The 17,575-nt window shown below is 33.8% G+C and overlaps 1 protein-coding gene across 27 annotated transcripts in view; it reads right to left on the reverse strand.

Annotated features, from left to right (window-relative positions):
• LOC106878297 (neural cell adhesion molecule 2) overlaps nt 1-17,575 on the reverse strand; it is a 131,339-nt gene that overhangs the window by 53,107 nt on the left and 60,657 nt on the right. For 6 of the 27 annotated variants that reach the window (XM_052975236.2, XM_089337867.1, XM_089337857.1 and 3 more), the window contains exons 10-15: nt 17,312-17,417; nt 16,362-16,532; nt 14,842-14,976; nt 13,549-13,676; nt 12,600-12,798; nt 12,003-12,029 (exon numbers count right to left, since the gene is read on the reverse strand). In XM_052975236.2, coding sequence (XP_052831196.1) covers nt 12,003-12,029; nt 12,600-12,798; nt 13,549-13,676; nt 14,842-14,976; nt 16,362-16,532; nt 17,312-17,417 — 766 coding nt within the window. Of the gene's footprint in view, nt 1-1,887; nt 1,936-7,084; nt 7,148-9,538; nt 9,569-12,002; nt 12,030-12,599; nt 12,799-13,548; nt 13,677-14,841; nt 14,977-16,361; nt 16,533-17,311; nt 17,418-17,575 lie in introns of all 27 variants that reach the window. The other 21 variants (XM_052975237.2, XM_089337868.1, XM_089337860.1 and 18 more) reach the window with 14 other exon arrangements.

The following is a 17,575-nucleotide window of genomic DNA, read 5'->3' on the forward strand; positions in this document are numbered from 1 at the left end:
CAGTTTCTATCTACAAAATTTACTCACAAGGGATGGGTTGGCCCAAGGCATTTATCTAAGGTGCCACTCAGTGGGATTAAACCCAGAACCACGTAGCTGCAAAGTTACCATATTAACCACACAATATGGGTGGGTTCATGTCTGTGTGTGTGTACACAGTATTCTGAGCAAAAAGGTTTGACAATTTTCTTCTGTTGACATTGCTATGCATCCAACACTTCACAAATTAATTTTGTTCTTTAGACACAATGAAGTGAAGGTGATTCACTACTTCGTAAACGATCAAAGTTCAAGTGATCATTGGTACTGTCACAAAAGGACAGGACACACTGAACAACATAATGTACCGTGGTGTCTACACTACAACACCTATCTTCATAGTCGTGCTAGATCGGGTTTGACCAAGAGCCAATCATCAACATTACAAGCACTGAATAATTAGCCTGCGGGGACAAAATATGGAGGCAGGACTTTACCAAATCAATTTGCTTTCAATACCATTTTTTTCTTTATTGCCCACAGGGGGCTAAACATAGAGGGGACAAACAAAGTCAAGTCGATTATATCGACCCCAGTGCGTAACTGGCACTTATTTAATCGACCCCGAAAGGATGAAAGGCAAAGTCGACCTTGGTGGAGTTTGAACTCAGAATGCAACGACACATGAAATACCGCTAAGCATTTCGCCTAGCGTGCTAACGATTCTGCCAGTTCGCCGCCCTTTTGCTTTCAATACCATTATCACAAAATACTGGTTGTGTGTGTGTGTAGATTAATTCTTTTACTGGTTTAAGTCATTTGACTGCAGCTATGCACCTTTAGTCGAACAATTCAATCCCAGTAAAAATTGGATAATTTCACACCCTCTGGTTTTATTTGTCTATTTGTCCTTTCACCTTGTGCTGTATTTTGAATACATGATGTGGTTTTAGAGTCAGGTTTTGACTGCTATTTCAAGCATGGTAGTATCTCTTCGAGACCCTTATTTATAAATTTTTATAATTATTATATAACCTATATAGTTTCTTTTTTACTTTCATGCTGTCACTTGATTTGATTGCTATTTAAAATATGGATCTTATCCTTATTTATATAGTAATATTTGAAATGCATTATTAGCATTAAAAAAATATATACAAACATAAAACCATAAGGAAATGCTGACAAATACTTGTGCTGTTGTCAAAAACTTCTTATTTTGGCACAAGGCCAGCAAATCTGAAGAATGTGTGCGTGCGCGCATTACACCAACGCCAGTACTTGACAGGTACTCATTTTAACAATCTTGGAAGGATCATAGGTAAAATTGACCTTGGCAGAATTTGAACTTAAAGTGCCAAAAGAAATGCTTGGCATTTTGTCCAGCACGCTAACGATTCTGCCAGCTTGCCACATTAAATCACTAAGATTTATAATGATTAATTAAAAAACAGCTCAATTCATCCTTATGATGGTTAATTGCAGGTTTTAAAACATGCCTCCATCTTAAGCAGAAACTAATGTACAATAGACAATGAAATCAGTGAACAAATTGGAGATTTATATTGAGAGAAAAACCATTAAATTTATATAGGCTTTAAAAAGAAACAATCCATTATATTTGAAAATTGTAATGACCAATCAGTATATATATATATACATATATAAATATATATGTATTTCAATTTTGACATGCTTAAACTAAAGTTTTATTCTAAATGTTACTTGTAACCTCCTTCCTTACTGTGCAAAGAATCATTAAAATAGAAAGATTATTAAGTTTTGAAAGAGATAAATATATTAATTTATGGAAAAGTTTTGTCAATTCAAAAGCTATAAATGAAAATTAGTACAGAAAGACTTAATGGCAAGATTAACAAAAAAAAAAAGAAAGAAAAAAAGAATCACTTGAATCACTTATGGATTTCGATGTTTGTCCAGGATCTAAAATATTTCCTGAAAGGAAAAATATAACTTGCAGCAAATCACTAGTAAACAAAACAGCACATAAATCAAATTTCAAAAAAATGCTGGAACAATTAGATAAGATCAAACAATGACCAAGTCAAATAGACAACATGTTAACTCCATCTTGTTGCAGTAGTAGTAGTAGTAGTAGTAGTAGTAGTATTGATTAGTTTCAGAGAAATGATTGAAAACTGTTGAAACTGCAAATGTCTAAAATTAAACACATTTTCACATTGATTATTAGGAAACTATTTTAAGAAAGATCAGTAATAGCTGTACATTGATTGAGATATTGTGGTGTGAAATAAGAGAGAAGGAAAAAAAAAAAAAAAAAAAAAAAAGAGAGAGTCAAACAGCTTCTCAAAACAGTTAATTTATGAAAGAATTTTCAGAGCCACAGAAGTTAATATTGTAGTGACAATTAAGGACTTCAGAGAGAGAGAGAGAGAGAGAGAGAAAGAGAGCAATTTTTCTACAGTTGAAATAAGCTTAACAAGGCATTAAGAAGACCAATTTTCTCTCAACTGGATAAATAAAGATGAGCAGGTGGTACTCGGAGATGATATGTGTCTGTACTAACTACAGTGTAGTTAATTCAGACACATAGAGGGGTAGGGTATCTATGAGGTAGAAAACTAAAAGAAGCCAACAAAGGGCGGTTCCCTACAAATAACCGACTGCTTCTGTTTCTTAACAGAGAAGGTGGGGGTTCCAAAAGCATAGGTAACTATGGAAAAAAACAAGGTAGAAAAAAGAAAGAGCCTCAGTTGGTAATGCTGTGAAAAAGAGATTATATATTGCTTGTGTGTAAAATGCAATATTGCATGAATGCTGACAATGAGGAAAAAGTAGAAACAAAAGAGGAGAATACACACGAATGGAATGCATACTGCTGGTGGGGTGGAACAATGGAATATAGGAGCTGAGAAAAAAGAAATGAGATTGTATTGTACTAGAGAGAGAGAAGGCAGTAGCAACATGTGATATGTATGAGGAAAGAGAGAGAGAGAGAGAGAAAGAGAGAGAGGGGGTGGGGTGGAAGAAATGGTGATAGTTGATGCCTTAAGGATGAATTTCAGGTAGAAGGTAACAGAAGACTAAAATGTGCCAACATACTTTTAGAGATAACTAAGTCAACCCAAAATGAGCATAAAATGGTGATGAGGAATGTTATTAAAAACATGTCATTACAGTTATGATTAGCTTACAAGTAGTTCAGGATATTAAATGTTGAAATGAGGCCTCAACTTGGAACAAAGTTTGCAAGGAAAAAAAATCAGGAGTAGAAGAATACAAGGAAGTTGGTGAGAGTGTTCTTTGTAATAGAAGTACATACAACTGAAAATCAAATAATTTAATGGCTAACTTACCAAAAAACTGACTATAGTCACTTATTTGATAAGTGTTAAGTAATATATTCCTACATGAAGTCTCTAAAGTAGGAAAGTGGTATATGAAGACAAAAAACTAGTTCCAAAATTAAGACAGTTTGATAAGGCTAGAAAATATTTTGATTTGGAAGAGAAATAAATGTAATTTTATTAAAACAAAGAAACTAGAGAGGAATCAGACAGCTTTTAGCCTTCAACAACTTACCTACCTTTCAGCTGGAAATTGGAAAAACAATTTCTTAATTCAATGTATAAATATGAAAATGTATTGCAATAATGATGGATTATATAGTAATTGATCCACGAATAATGAAATGAAACCTTATGAGGTGAATGGATTGGCTCATCAAAAATCAATAATGAAAATTAACAGACAGTAATTGACACCACACATACAGAGAATTTCAATGGCAGAGAATTCAGAATATAAAGCAATGAATTGTTTGAGCTTATAGTCAGTTAACAAATGGGAGAAGAGAAAGAGCAAAAAAAAAAAAAAAAAAACACACACACACCATGCAATAAAGGTTTGTTAAACCAAAAATTGAAAAAAATCCCTTTGCACTCCTACACTAAATATTTCAAGCCATTAAGATATCAAAATTCTGACTGCCCAGATGATAGCACTTTTTTGTTTGTTCATTATTATTTTTTTTTTTAAAGTAGACTAGTTTAAACAATTTTTCATAACTAAAAACTTTGGAAGGCACCTATTTAGTAGGTGGGAATCAATGAGTATTGAGTGGAAAGGGTTAACAGAAAATATGAACAAATAATGGAACTGTTTTAAGCAGATCAATCAATAGGTTGAGAGTGTGTTAGTAACAGAGCAGTTTTATAGAGCAAAATAAAGATTCTCTTGCAGTAGATATTTGGCAGTCTCAGAATTTTGTGAGAAAATATATACATCATCTGCATTGCAGAACTATTTAACAACACACTAAATTGTTAAATTCACTTTCATGATGTGTCAAAATTTGATTGATATATAACACTAGATTCTACATTTGGCTATAAAAATAATGCAAAAAGAGCTCAATACATTTAAAAGAGCTTAATCTTAAAGCAGAACAAATGTGTGCACACAAAACTATTGAAGCTAAGATACATTCCCATTACAATACCCCAAAATATAATCTATTCTAAAAATCAACAGTCACACAATTGAAATCTCAAAGCTATAAGATAATGCATGATTAAACCAAAACAATGTGAATAAATAAGCAATCACATTTGACAGAGCACCTCTACATAGTTGCTTGACCTGCTAAAAATGCAAGCAAACCTCCTTCAAACTTACTCTCTACTATCTTCAGAAAGTATAGAGAGACATTAGTCAATGTAGTCCTAGATATGCAACATACAAGAGAAAGAGTTGGGCATAACTGGAACACCTCTGATCATAGGCCTACTTACTCAGGGCTAAACAACTAGGTTTTATATTTGTGATAAGTTTAAAAGGCAGAGGTAAAAATTTCATTTAGAACTGAAGTGATAAGGAGCAAATATTTTCAACAAGAGCTTAATATCTATCTATAGACATATACACACGCTTTCAAATTCAATGCATACATATAACAGTGCAACAAATAGTAATGCATGCAGTGAATACAGTCAATTTAGGACTGATTGTTCCTATACACAAATATAACATTCAGCTGACAACAATGTTTGAATCAATATTCTTTATTGTTTTTATAGTTGATGTGTGTGTGTGTGTATAATACATACATACTTACACATATGTATACATACAAACATGCATGCAGACAGACACACAAAAATTGAATGAAGCCATGGAATTTAAATCTTTAATCTTGTCAATCTCGAAATTAGTTTTTTAATATTAATTCTGACTGATGTATGTCTACACAAAACGAGAGAGAGAGAGAGAGAGAGAGAGAGAGAGAGAGAGAGAGAGAGAGAGAGAGAGAGAAAGAGAGAGAGAGAGAGAGAATGAGTGTTAAACTATTAGTTTATTTAAATCTTTATCATATACACAGGGTGCGGTGAACAAACTGTCATCTAAATTACCCAAAAATGAAAATAACACCAACATCTCATTTTAACAGATATATTTACCAAAATTGCATAAAAATATCTTGAAATACTAACGAGTAAATTCATTCAATAAAATTGCCATTGGCTTCAACCATGGCATCCACACGACTTCGGAATCTCCTGCAACTCTTCTGGACAGTCTCCTTGTTTAAGTTGGTAGATGCTGCCATAATCCTTGCCTTCAGTTCAAAGGAGTTTTGTTGGTCTCTCACACAACTGTACCCCACACACAATAATCAAGGGGGGATTGCAGTTTGGGGTGTTAGGTTAGGGGTGATGTGGTCAAAGAAATTGTCTGACAGCTATGACTGGGTTCTCCTGCTTGTATGGCATGGTGCAGACTCTTGTTGCCAGACATAGGGTCTTCCAGCAGTCACCCTATTGACCCAAGGAAACACTACCTCCTCCAGGCACTTGATGTAGACCTACGTGTTGAGTCTGAGGCTATGTGGGAAGATGAATGGAGGCATAACGTCACCATCACTAGTAATCACTCCAAACACCATGATGTTGATGGGATGTTTGATTTTTATCACTCTCGGTACAGGTCCTCAGACTGACACCCAAACAGTACAGCATATTGTTTCCAAATTTCTGGCAGTGTGAACTGTGTTGTTGTGCTGTTTTTCTCACAGAGTGCCCAACTGACCCTACTATACTGTGTAGTTGACAAAATCATAAACAATGCGCATGCACGAAATTGAGATTATAAAATGACAATTTACCCATCGCACCCTGTATATACATGTATATAAAAATGAAAGCTATTTGGCAGACTTTTATAAAAAAAAGAAAGAGAAAATTCTTTAACAAAAGAAATTGTAACTTCTTATCCAACTGAAAAGAGAAACAGTTTGCAATTAACTACTAACATAACCAGAAACAATGTTATTGAGTTTTCCTGTCAATAAAGACTGACTAATGCATTTTCGTTATGTTTTAATCTTACAGAAAGATTTACTCCAAATAAGCCCTTAAAAAAGGGATGGGGGACTTAATAATATTGTACAAAGATTAAAGTAGATACGGGCCTAATGTAAACCAGCTTTTTCTTACCCTACACTCAATGAAGGGCAGGAACCAAAAACACTTTCCACCCATCAATGCCATTCTATAAACTCGCCAGGTCACCATATTATACAATTATTCTGGTAAGTTATTGGGACAATATTCCCGAAGTTGTTTTAGGTTTTTAAAAAAGGAAATTAACATAATGTATCCAGGTCCTTGGATAGGAGGAATACAATCTTAATTTAAGTATATTCTAAAACCTTCAATTTAAAATGAAGGAGAAATTAACCAAATATAGAAATGTATTACTTGGAAATTTGTCATGGAAAACTCTGAAGTGAAAAGATGGATGAAAGCTAGAAAAATTCTTCATATGATATATTCAGAGAAAAAGAAGCTAATGAAGTGGATTAATGAGTTAAGAAGCAGAATTAATTAGGAACATGCTGCCTCGTTTTGAAAGTGAAATCTTTATAACACTGACCAAACCGAAAGAAGCTTGAAACATTTCTCTCTCAAAATTTGAATGAAAATAAAAGAAAAGACTGAAGATGAGCAAATATAGATGAATGAATGAATGAATGAATGAATGACTGACAAGACTAGCCATCTGTAATGTTTGGCAGCCGTTAGGGACCAAGGAACGGTTCCCATTACAGTTATTGCAAACTAACCTTTGGTTGTAGCCTTGTAAATATTAGTTTTCGGGTTTGATGCTGTGTCAGCAGGTGATGGATCTGAAATGATTGATGAGCCAGGGGCATCTTTATTTCATTTATGATTGGAGAGATCAGAGTGAAGATGACACACATATACTAGTCGACAGTACAAAGCAGAGTTGAAATATTGCAGAACCAAAAGTGAATTGTTGTCAGTGAAAAGTAATGGAATGTCGATGAATGAACACTTTACATAATGAATGGTTGTTATTGTAAGTAATGGACAGCAGGATAATTAATAAGAAATAATTAGCTATAAAATATTTTATTTAAAAAAACCCTATCAAACAAACATGAAATTTGGCTTAAAAGTTAAATCTGATAATGGTTTAATTAGGTTATCTAAGTGAAGATTATTATTTTTTTTCTATAATATTTCCAGGTATAGTTATGGCCATTATTAAAAAAAAAAAATTTTACCATCACATTTTATATGATTATTGAAGAGAGAATGAAAACACTGAACAGCACTAATGTCATCATGGAATAACTAATACCAAAAAAGATAAGACAATCAAACTGCTTTAATTAACCACACCTCTCACTACGATACACACACACAACACAAAGATATTGACACAAAAGTGAAATATGAAAGAAAAGTCATTGGAGAAGAAATGCCAACATAAAAATATGCAAGAAACACTCGAATAAAGAGTCACTGGATGCTGTCAGAAGATGATACATTCAAGATGTTGATGCATTTGTTTCTAAGAAGCTTCACCAAAACACCACCATCGTATTGGGAGAGAAGTGTTGGATAACACAGCATTCGAACTAATGAAGCAGTTGAAAAACTGTCAAGAAAACAATCAAGAATCTACTGTTCAAGGAGTTTAGGAATTTTGATTTGTGGCACAATGTAGAAGACTAGGAAAAAGTTATATACTGGACTATGCACATGACAAACAAAGAGTGATTGTTATATAAACTGGGATCTCATGCAAGAGCCTTTAAAATTCTTAGTTGATGATTTCTCATGAGAGTCAGGCAGATCTAATAAAGATATGTTGATAAAATGATATACTATGAATGAACAAGGGATGATCCATGCAATGTGATATAATGGAGGTGAAAGTTCAAAATAATGTGGGACATTGTAAAGAAGCTGGTTTATCTCACCATGTTGAGAAGCGTATATTACAAACTTCTGATTTCACGAGTGTGTAATTTATTTAAAGAAGCAGCAAATAACCAAATGCATACAAAGGAAATCAGACAAGAAGCTGAATGGTTCGAGTTCATGTAATGCCACTGAACTGTGCTTCATAGAGTGCAGGTATATTGAAATGATTTAATGATTCACATTACAATCAAATCTACAGTTCTCTACCATCATGTGGCATCTGTAACAAGTGGGGTCTGTACATGTATTTTAAAGAGCCTCAACTTCAATGTCAAGTCACACTGAGTTTACCGTGAAGTTTATGTTAAGAGGACAAATGTTTGTGGAAGACACACACTAACAATATTAACCAAGTAACCAAACCAATCAGAAGATCACTTTTACATTTATTGTATATCAAAAATAAAATGCTTCACTAAGTGCTGCATATTCCTACTGATGGCCACTCGGTACCATCTTTCTGACCAAAAGGTACAACTGTTTAAATAAGGGATGATAGTTCAACCTGTTAGAAACAACAGCCAAATCTCCCTTAAATCACATCCCCAATGTTGTAATAGAAACAAAATCCATTGAAATGTTTCTGAAAACAGCCCTCTGGACATTATATAATCCAAGACACTAATATCTGAAACAGCTCTGATCTTAAGTTGATTTACTCTAGCACTTATCTGGAGCAAAATATGATTAAAATGTTAGGTCAGTTGCTATAACCTTGCACATTCAGACATGCAAATTGCAAGAAAGTTCAGTTTTACTTGAAGCAGTCAAGTAGAGTCTATTGCAAGTAATGGGGAAAGAATTACTCGAGGGGTTTCCTTAAAAAAATATAAAATAAAACAACAAAGTCCTTTCTTGGAACCAGTAGGAGAGCCAATATCAAGAATTATATATCTAGAAAAAAAAGGTAAGTATAGAAACATTTAGCAATACACAAACACACAGAGAAAGGAGGAAAGATTAAAAAAAAGAAAAGATTAAACCAATAAATACATGAAATAAATGTTTCTATTGCTGTAAAATGAGAACATAAAATTTTTTTTAAAAATTCAGTGATTCCAATTTAGCTGTTAAATAAAACTGAAAAATGTTAAAACTTTTTATGCATTTAGCTTAAAATCTTCCCCAATAAATATTGAGCACCACCAGTTCTAGGTATTTCTGGTGCTTCATATTGGTAATAACAGCCAAATTATGTGGAGTGCTTAAAGCAACTTTAGATGAACAAGGTGGTCGGAGGGGTATATTATCTGGGGTGTTTGTAAGGTGCACAGTGAGCTTACCATATTCATCTACATATTCATCTGGATATTCTGCAGAGTAAAAATATACAAACAAGTGTATTTCTAAAATAAATTGTAGACTTCAGTCAATCAATTGGGTTGTTTAGAAATAGTGGAAAATAAATGAAAACTATTTAATGAAGAAAACTTTTGAATTAAGTATGCCACCTTAAATTTAAATTTAATATAATTATTGGAATGTCAATAAAAATGGGTTCATTTAAAGAGAGAAAAAAAAAAAATACAAATAAGACAACATTTAATAAAACACGTAACACAAGCATGATGACATGGTTTGAAGTAAGAGTAAGCAGCAGTGAAAAAATTTCTAATTAATATTCATCATTAAAAAAAAAAAATGTTAAAAAAAAAAAAAAGGACAATTCCACACAGTATGCAAAACAAGATTCACTTAAGCGAAATATTTTTTTCTTTTTTTATATATATATATATATATATATATATATATATACATATATATATATATATATACATGCAATTGAGAGATATTTACTTCTGGACCAATCAGAAGAACAAAAATGTGATTAAAAACTATCTAATAATTATTTTTTAATTAGTAATTTGAATATAAAAAAAAATGTGTGACGATTCAGGTTAAATCTGATTATAGAAGAAATTGCGCAAATTAAAAATTATTTTAAAGTTTACTCTATAAAAAGAACAAAGCTGTTATTTAAAATTCAGTAAAAAAATTATCTAAATAAACAGCAAGTCAGTAAGCCTAATAATCTTATTAGGCTTAACACATAAAGCGCAACGGGCCACGATCGTGGCCCAGATAGATGCATTTAATTTATGGGCGTTTGTTGGGGTCTAATGTCACTCAAACGCTCCAATACCCCCCACCAGAATGCAAGAGGACTAATAGTTCAACTAATGACTTTTCAGATGATGTAAAACTTGCCACCATTATATACTAAGAAGATATGTTTTTTGTTGTCTTTTTTTATGTTTGCATGGTAGTCTCATTTTCATAAAATGTGCTCAGCAGTCCTTGCTATGTAAGTGCAAATCCCAGCGCTTTATGGGTTAATTAAAAACCAATTCTAATATGCTTTTTGTTAACAATTATTTAGGCAACACTGAAATGTGCAAGAGTTCTACTTCAGTTCCATAATTTTTTGTGTCCCTGAAGCCATTCTTACAGAAAGGATAAATATTTATATAAAAAGGTAAATTTCTAAATAAAAATGAGCTGAGATATAAAGATACCTAGTTGAGATATTAATAAACAGAACTTGAAATGCAAAGTAAGGAGTAGTACTCTCATCAGTTTTCCACTATCTACATTGGACTTATTTATGTATTTTGCAGCTTTAATCTGCAAGGTGGATTCACTTAAAATAAATCATTCTCTTTGTTTTCAACAGGTTTGAAAACTGCTCATAGACATTGTGACAGGGCAAACAAGATTACAATATACTAGAAAAAGCTGTTTTGATATGTATCAGTTTATCTAAAAAAAAAAAAAAAAAACAATTGGGAACTGAAGACAGTGACTAGAGTTTAAATTCTTCTAAATAAGAATCCTGTCCAAACATCAAAGACTGACTTTGAAAAATGGTAAGGCATTCAGTGTGAGGCTTTGGTTGACAATCAGAGTGTCTTCAGTGGACCTCATACCCTACGTTCCACCATTGGCTAAGCAATAGAGAGTTCCTGTGATTTTGGGATATGTCCACTCTATATTCCATCATTGGCATACCAACCAAACAACCAACCAACCAACCTAGACAAGGCTGACATTTGACTAACAGCAAATCAAGATAGAATACCATCAATGGAGCACCAAATTAGCTTAGAAGTTTAAGAGGAGGCAATTATGTTTATAGTTAAACAGTTCTAATACATAATCATGCCAGCTAGCAGCAGCACCAACAACAACAACAACGTTTAATATTACTGTATTAGAAGGTAAAGTTCCTTTAAAACTTATTAACTATCAACTGATCAATCATTTAAATGATAGACAACGATTCTTTCCACAATAGACGCAACGCCTGATTTTTTATTTTTATTTTTGTAGTGGGATTTATTACTTCAACTCCAGTCCTCAACTGGTTTATTTAAAAAAGACTAGAAAGATGAAAGGCAAAGTTGATCTGAGTGAGATGTGAACTCAAAATCTAAAGAGTCAGAAGAAATACTGCTATGCATTCTGTCATTCCAGCCCACTTCCTTAATAATAATAATAATAATAATAATGTATAAATAAATAAAATGCCCAAAAGACCTTTGAGAGAAGAGAAATAGATTAAAAGTACAACATTTGATAAAAACTTAAGGAGAATATATAAACCAACGATAAATCTTTATATTTTTTTTTTTTCAGGTACCAGAAGGAAATGCCTGCAGGAACAAGTGCTCATTAAATTTAGCAAGAGAGGTAAAGAATGGTTTGAAGAAGAATTTATAATTCCCTCAATTGTGTTATAGTTCTTACCAGATTCTTCAATACTATCAGGTGAATCTATATGAATATGAAAAAAAAGTGGGAACAATTTCATTTTTAAATTTGATAAACAGCTAAAAATATATTTCTTAGTTACTGTGTTGTAGTACTAATTTTTCTTTTCCTTTTTTCTTTTTTTTAAATTCTTTTTACACTAAAACAGGAAGTAACAAAGGCCTAAAATACATGCTACATATATCATACATAGACATGCAAAACAATTTTTCAATGCTGAAATTATTAAATCTATTTTTAATGAAATTCTTATTTGTGTATTTCAAATCCAAAACATTTAACATCACAGCTCAAAATCAAATCAATTGTAAACTAAATAGAACATTTTTAAATACAGTAATTTAAATAAATAACATAAATAACATTAAATAACAGAAAATAATACTTGGATGATGATAAATAAAAACTGTGTTGGAATCTAATGTCAAATATTCAGTTTTATAAGTACATGCAACAAACAGGAGATAACTATTTTAAATATAACCTTTATAACAACATTTCCAGCAAAAGACAATGGCGGGGAAACTAACACATTTAACCAATATTATGAAGAAATAAAAAGGTAAAGCTTACCTTTTTTTGTCACAATAATCACAGGCCGTGGATTTGAGTTTCCAACTTTATTAGTAGCTACGACCTGGAACTCATAGTATGTATTAGACTCTAAGTTTCTAATTACTGCAGAGGTCTTTCCTTGAACAGTCTTTGTCATATAGTCTCCATTTTCCTTACTGCCGTCAACTACCCAGGGCTCTTTTTCTTTTATATGAACCTGTGTATGTCAAAGGTAAAAAAAGAAAAAAAAAAAAAATTTAAAAAAAGTTTGCAAAGTTCAAATATCACCACTTGCCAATGGGAGGAAAAAAAATGTACAAAGAAAATTGGAAGAAGTGTTCATGACAAATTAATTTTCAAAACACATCCATAAATCAAAAGATACTGTCGAACTATCAGCATCGAGAACTACAAAACAGAAAAGTAAAAACATGCTACAACATTGTACCCTTTTGATACCCACACTTTCTGAGGCCACCCCAGTTTCTGCAATACAAACATCCCATTTTAAAGTGATCTAAATTAAAACCTTCCCTCAAAATTTTACATCAATTTATGTTCCAAAAGCTTGCTAATGACAAAGTTTTTCAAACAAATTCTTCATTATTCTCAAAATTCATCGAGATAAAATCGATAAAGATTTTGGTCAGCCGGGGCCTACAGTGAAATAACTTGTCCTAGATACTGCACAGTAGGAATGAACCCGATACCACATGGTTAAGAAGTAAGCTTCTTAAACACACTACCAATGCCTATATGTGTACATATACACATATGTATACACACACACACACACACATACGCATACACATATGCAATGCATACTTACACATATATACAAAACACAGACCCACATATGCACTGTAGTTTACTCACTTGCAAGTTGATCTAGAAATTAAACACCAAGAAAGCAACGAAACCAAACATGGAAAATGTTAACTTGAAAAACATCAAGAGAATTCTTTACCTTTCTGTATTGAATTGAATAGGACACTATATCTGCTCCACCAGTGCGGGGTTTATCCCAAGTCACCTGGTAACTATGCGGACTGGTTCCATATCTATCTGAGGTAATGAATACATCAAATGGTTTTCCTGAAATTCAACAGCAAAGTTAACAATGAAAAGTATTTTCCCAAATGAACAAGGCAGGTGTATGTGTATGTGTGTGTGTGCGTGTGAGAAAGAAAGAGAGGGGGGGGGGCAATAAAATCATCTTTCTAGTCCATTTTTATCCACACCACTCAATTTCAATTAGGTTCAAGCACATACTCTTCCTATCAGAAACTCTCCCCCTCCTGTTTCTTTCTCATGCTGGCACTGGCTGAACACGTTTTCTGTGACACTGGTTCATAGGCTGATACTTTCCCTGCTGCCAACTCTTTTAGTCCCCTCTTTGGCCATGAAGAGACCCAGTGCACCAATTCTAAAATTGTGATCCACATATCCACACATACACTTTTTAATCAGGAGGAAGTGACTGTGTCCAATGACCTTTGTAAAACTTTCCCGGCTACAGGTGAGGTTGAGATGTAATTGAAGCTTAAACAACTTCAGGAAATACACAGGTGGGAAGGTTGGGGTTGATTGTGGGAGTATAGAGCCAGCTACCTCTGAGGAACAGAATTCATTGTAGTAGCAGCAGCAGCAAAGGTAGAATGAGAAAACAGCAAGGTCAAAGGTCAGGTGTGATAATACAATGTTAATAAAAAAACTTGCAGAGAAAGGCTTAGTACAGGCAATTAGACCCATGTTGTTGTTGTTGGCACTCCGTCGAGGGTTCCAGTTGATTCGATCAACGGAACAGGCTGCTTGTGAAATTAACGTGCAAGTGGCTGAGCACTCCACAGACAAGTGTACCCTTAACGTAGATCACGGGGATATTCAGTGTGACACAGTGTGACAAGGCTGACCTTTTGAATTACAGGCACAACAGAAATAGGAAGTAAGAGTGAGAGAAAGTTGTGGTGAAAGAGTACAGCAGGGTTCGCCACCATCCCCTGCCGGAGCCTTGTGGAGCTTTAGGTGTTTTCGCTCAATAAACACTCACAACGCCCGGTCTGAGAATCGAAACCGTGATCCTATGACCGCGAGTCCGCTGCCCTAACCACTGGGCCATTGCGCCTCCACTAGACTCATGTAAATGTAGTAAAACGGAAATGATGTAAGAAACTGATGTTATGTGAGAAACTATAGAAGAGAGGAAAAAAAAATTGACAGCAAATGCAAGCAGAGAAAAGTATAATTAAAATCTACTTACTAATATTAGGTGTCTCAGAAGATAAATCATATGATGTAGTGCTGAGTCCAACTCTGTTTCCAGCAAACACTTTGAGCTGATATTTGGTTTTTGGAGTCAAGTTTTCAAGTACAACACGCTGGGTTTTACTTGGTTCTACAAAGAAAAGGTTGAAATGTGAAAATTATCAGACAAAAGGCAAAATACATTTAAACTTGCAGGTACTTCTGCTAGCACCATTACATTATCAAAGACTACATCATATTCCTGCAAATAAAATGTTGATTTCCCAGCCCGCCAAACAACCATGCATACCTAAGTGTTATTATGAATGCAGTTAGGCCTAAATTTGATCAGGCACTGATATTGAATGATTTAATCTTCAAATAATGTCAGTCGATTGACAATCACAAGCCAACAAATGAAGTCTCAATGCTGTTGCTCAACCTGATGGAAACAGCTGTTAAATCTCAATTCAAATTACTGTTTTAAAATGGGAAAAGTACATTGGCTAATACGTTAGTGTGCAAAAAGAAAGAGATGGCTATAGTAAGTTGAGCTAAACAACACCAGTAAGAGAATTGTCAAAATAGCAGTAGTTAAACCCTTAAGCTAGTCTTTCACCAAGAGACCATGGGTAACAACTGCAGACTATAATTGTATCGACTCTTCGTTAGATTATATTAACTCGTGCACTTGTTTGATGATTAAATTTGTATTGGACATAAAACTTTTCCTACCTCCCTCTCATTAAACTATAACATATGAAATGTCTAAGGTCGTTTCGGTACTCTTACTAACCCTACTAAAAATAGGGCTACCAATAATACCAATATGGTCCAGAAAGGAAATGTGGTGTCGAGGGAAACTGTAGTGGGAGAGATGTGGTGGTAGTAGCAGGAGCAAAATGGGGAGGAGGGAGATGAAGGTGAGGTGCCCATATGTAATATGGGCATACTCAGTATTTCCAGACCTCAGTTTTGCTGTGATGGGCAAGTCTTTTCAAGGACCATGCATCACCAGGCACCCTGGTCCCCTGTGACACTCAGAGTCCTAAGGTCAGCCCTTACCACCATGTCCCCCATGTCTTTCTCGGTGTCCTTCAACCACAAGCTCCAGCCATGTTTAGTGATTGTCACTTCTTTAAAGAGCAGTCCTCATCCAGACACACTACATGTTCCTACCAGTGCAGTCTTTTTTTTTTTTTGTACATTACATCTGATTCCACTTCAGCTCAGTTTTTTTTATCAGCACATTTATATTATCGTTTATGTATACTTTTATTTGCATATACAACAGAGCATGCTCATTCATTTCTTTCCAGTCTTCTTGCATGTGCGTGTGTGTGTGTGTGTGTGTTATAACATACACACACAATGGGACTGAGTTTCCACCTACCAAACCAACTCACAATGATTTGATCAGCCTAGGATTATAGAAGACATTTGCTCAAGGTCCCACACAGTGAGATTGAACCTACAACCATGGGGTCAAACAAGTGGTTTGCATAACATGAATTACTGTAGAAAAATGTAACTAACCAGGAACTGGGACATCTTTTTCTTCTTTCTTGTCACTGCCACTGGTAACCTGAGTGATATGGTATTGGGTGACAGGGATACCGCCATCACTCTCTGGAGGACTGATGACCAGTGTGATAGTAGTTGGAGTGGGATCAAGTGCATTGACTTTAACAGGACGCTTAGGAACAACTGTAAAAATTAGATGATACATGCACATATATTATTTAGATATATGAAACTAATGGAATACAACAAAAGTACACACGTAAATCTACATACAGCAATACTTCAAAAATCTCAAATTTCAAATCTACACAAGGTTATATTCATACTATTCCATTCTAAAACTTAACAGTCACATCGTTGAAATGTCAAATCTACAAGATAATACAATTGGTTCAAAACAATGCTACTAAATAAGCTTTATACTTGACAGAGTCGTGTGAATGTTAAAGATCATTAAGGAGTAAGAAAATGGCAGAAGCCCTAAGTAGCTGTTTAACAGAGTCTTAAAGAGTGGATATCCACACCAGTCAATCCTGAACCACCTAAAAGTATAAATCAAATACAATTGTTGTTTAGGGGCTTAAAGACTGGAACTTAGTGCTCTTCTGTGCCAGAAGAAGCAACTTCATTTTGGGAAGAATTTCCTACCAAAAAGCCTCCAAAAAGGATTTTAACAGTTTAAACAATATCACACTATTTTTCCTACACCATTAAAAACTCAGAAAAGGAATTTTCCCCCAATACATTTCAACAACTATTTCAGTGAAACACTACAAAATGCTTTTTTTTTTTTAAACTTTATTTCTTAGCTTAGAATGAATGTGATTGAAAAATCCAAACTATGAACAATTTTACAGTGAGACAGTGGACATATGTGGGCAAGGACAAGAGAATACTAAATGTCTCATAATTGATACAAGAAAGTAACATTTTAATAAAAAAAAACAAAAAATCATACCAACCTGCTTTCTTTAAAGTTATTGTTATCTCTGTTGAATCTCTGATGCTGAAAGCTTTGCATTTATAGTCAGTAAATACAGAATTCTCGTTGCTAGGAGTCACCTTAACCTAACAAAAATAACAAAAATGTCAATAATACTGCACAGGAAGATTTTTTTTTTAAATTCACATCCAATTTCCTAATATTAGATAGATTTCTTCAATTATGAAATAACTGTCAGTATTTTATTATTACCACTAAAAAAATCAATTCAATTTCCATATTG

Source organism: Octopus bimaculoides, chromosome 20 (genome assembly GCF_046866305.1).
Source record: "Octopus bimaculoides isolate indiv1 chromosome 20, ASM4686630v1, whole genome shotgun sequence".
NCBI classification, from domain to species: Eukaryota; Metazoa; Mollusca; class Cephalopoda; order Octopoda; family Octopodidae; genus Octopus; species Octopus bimaculoides.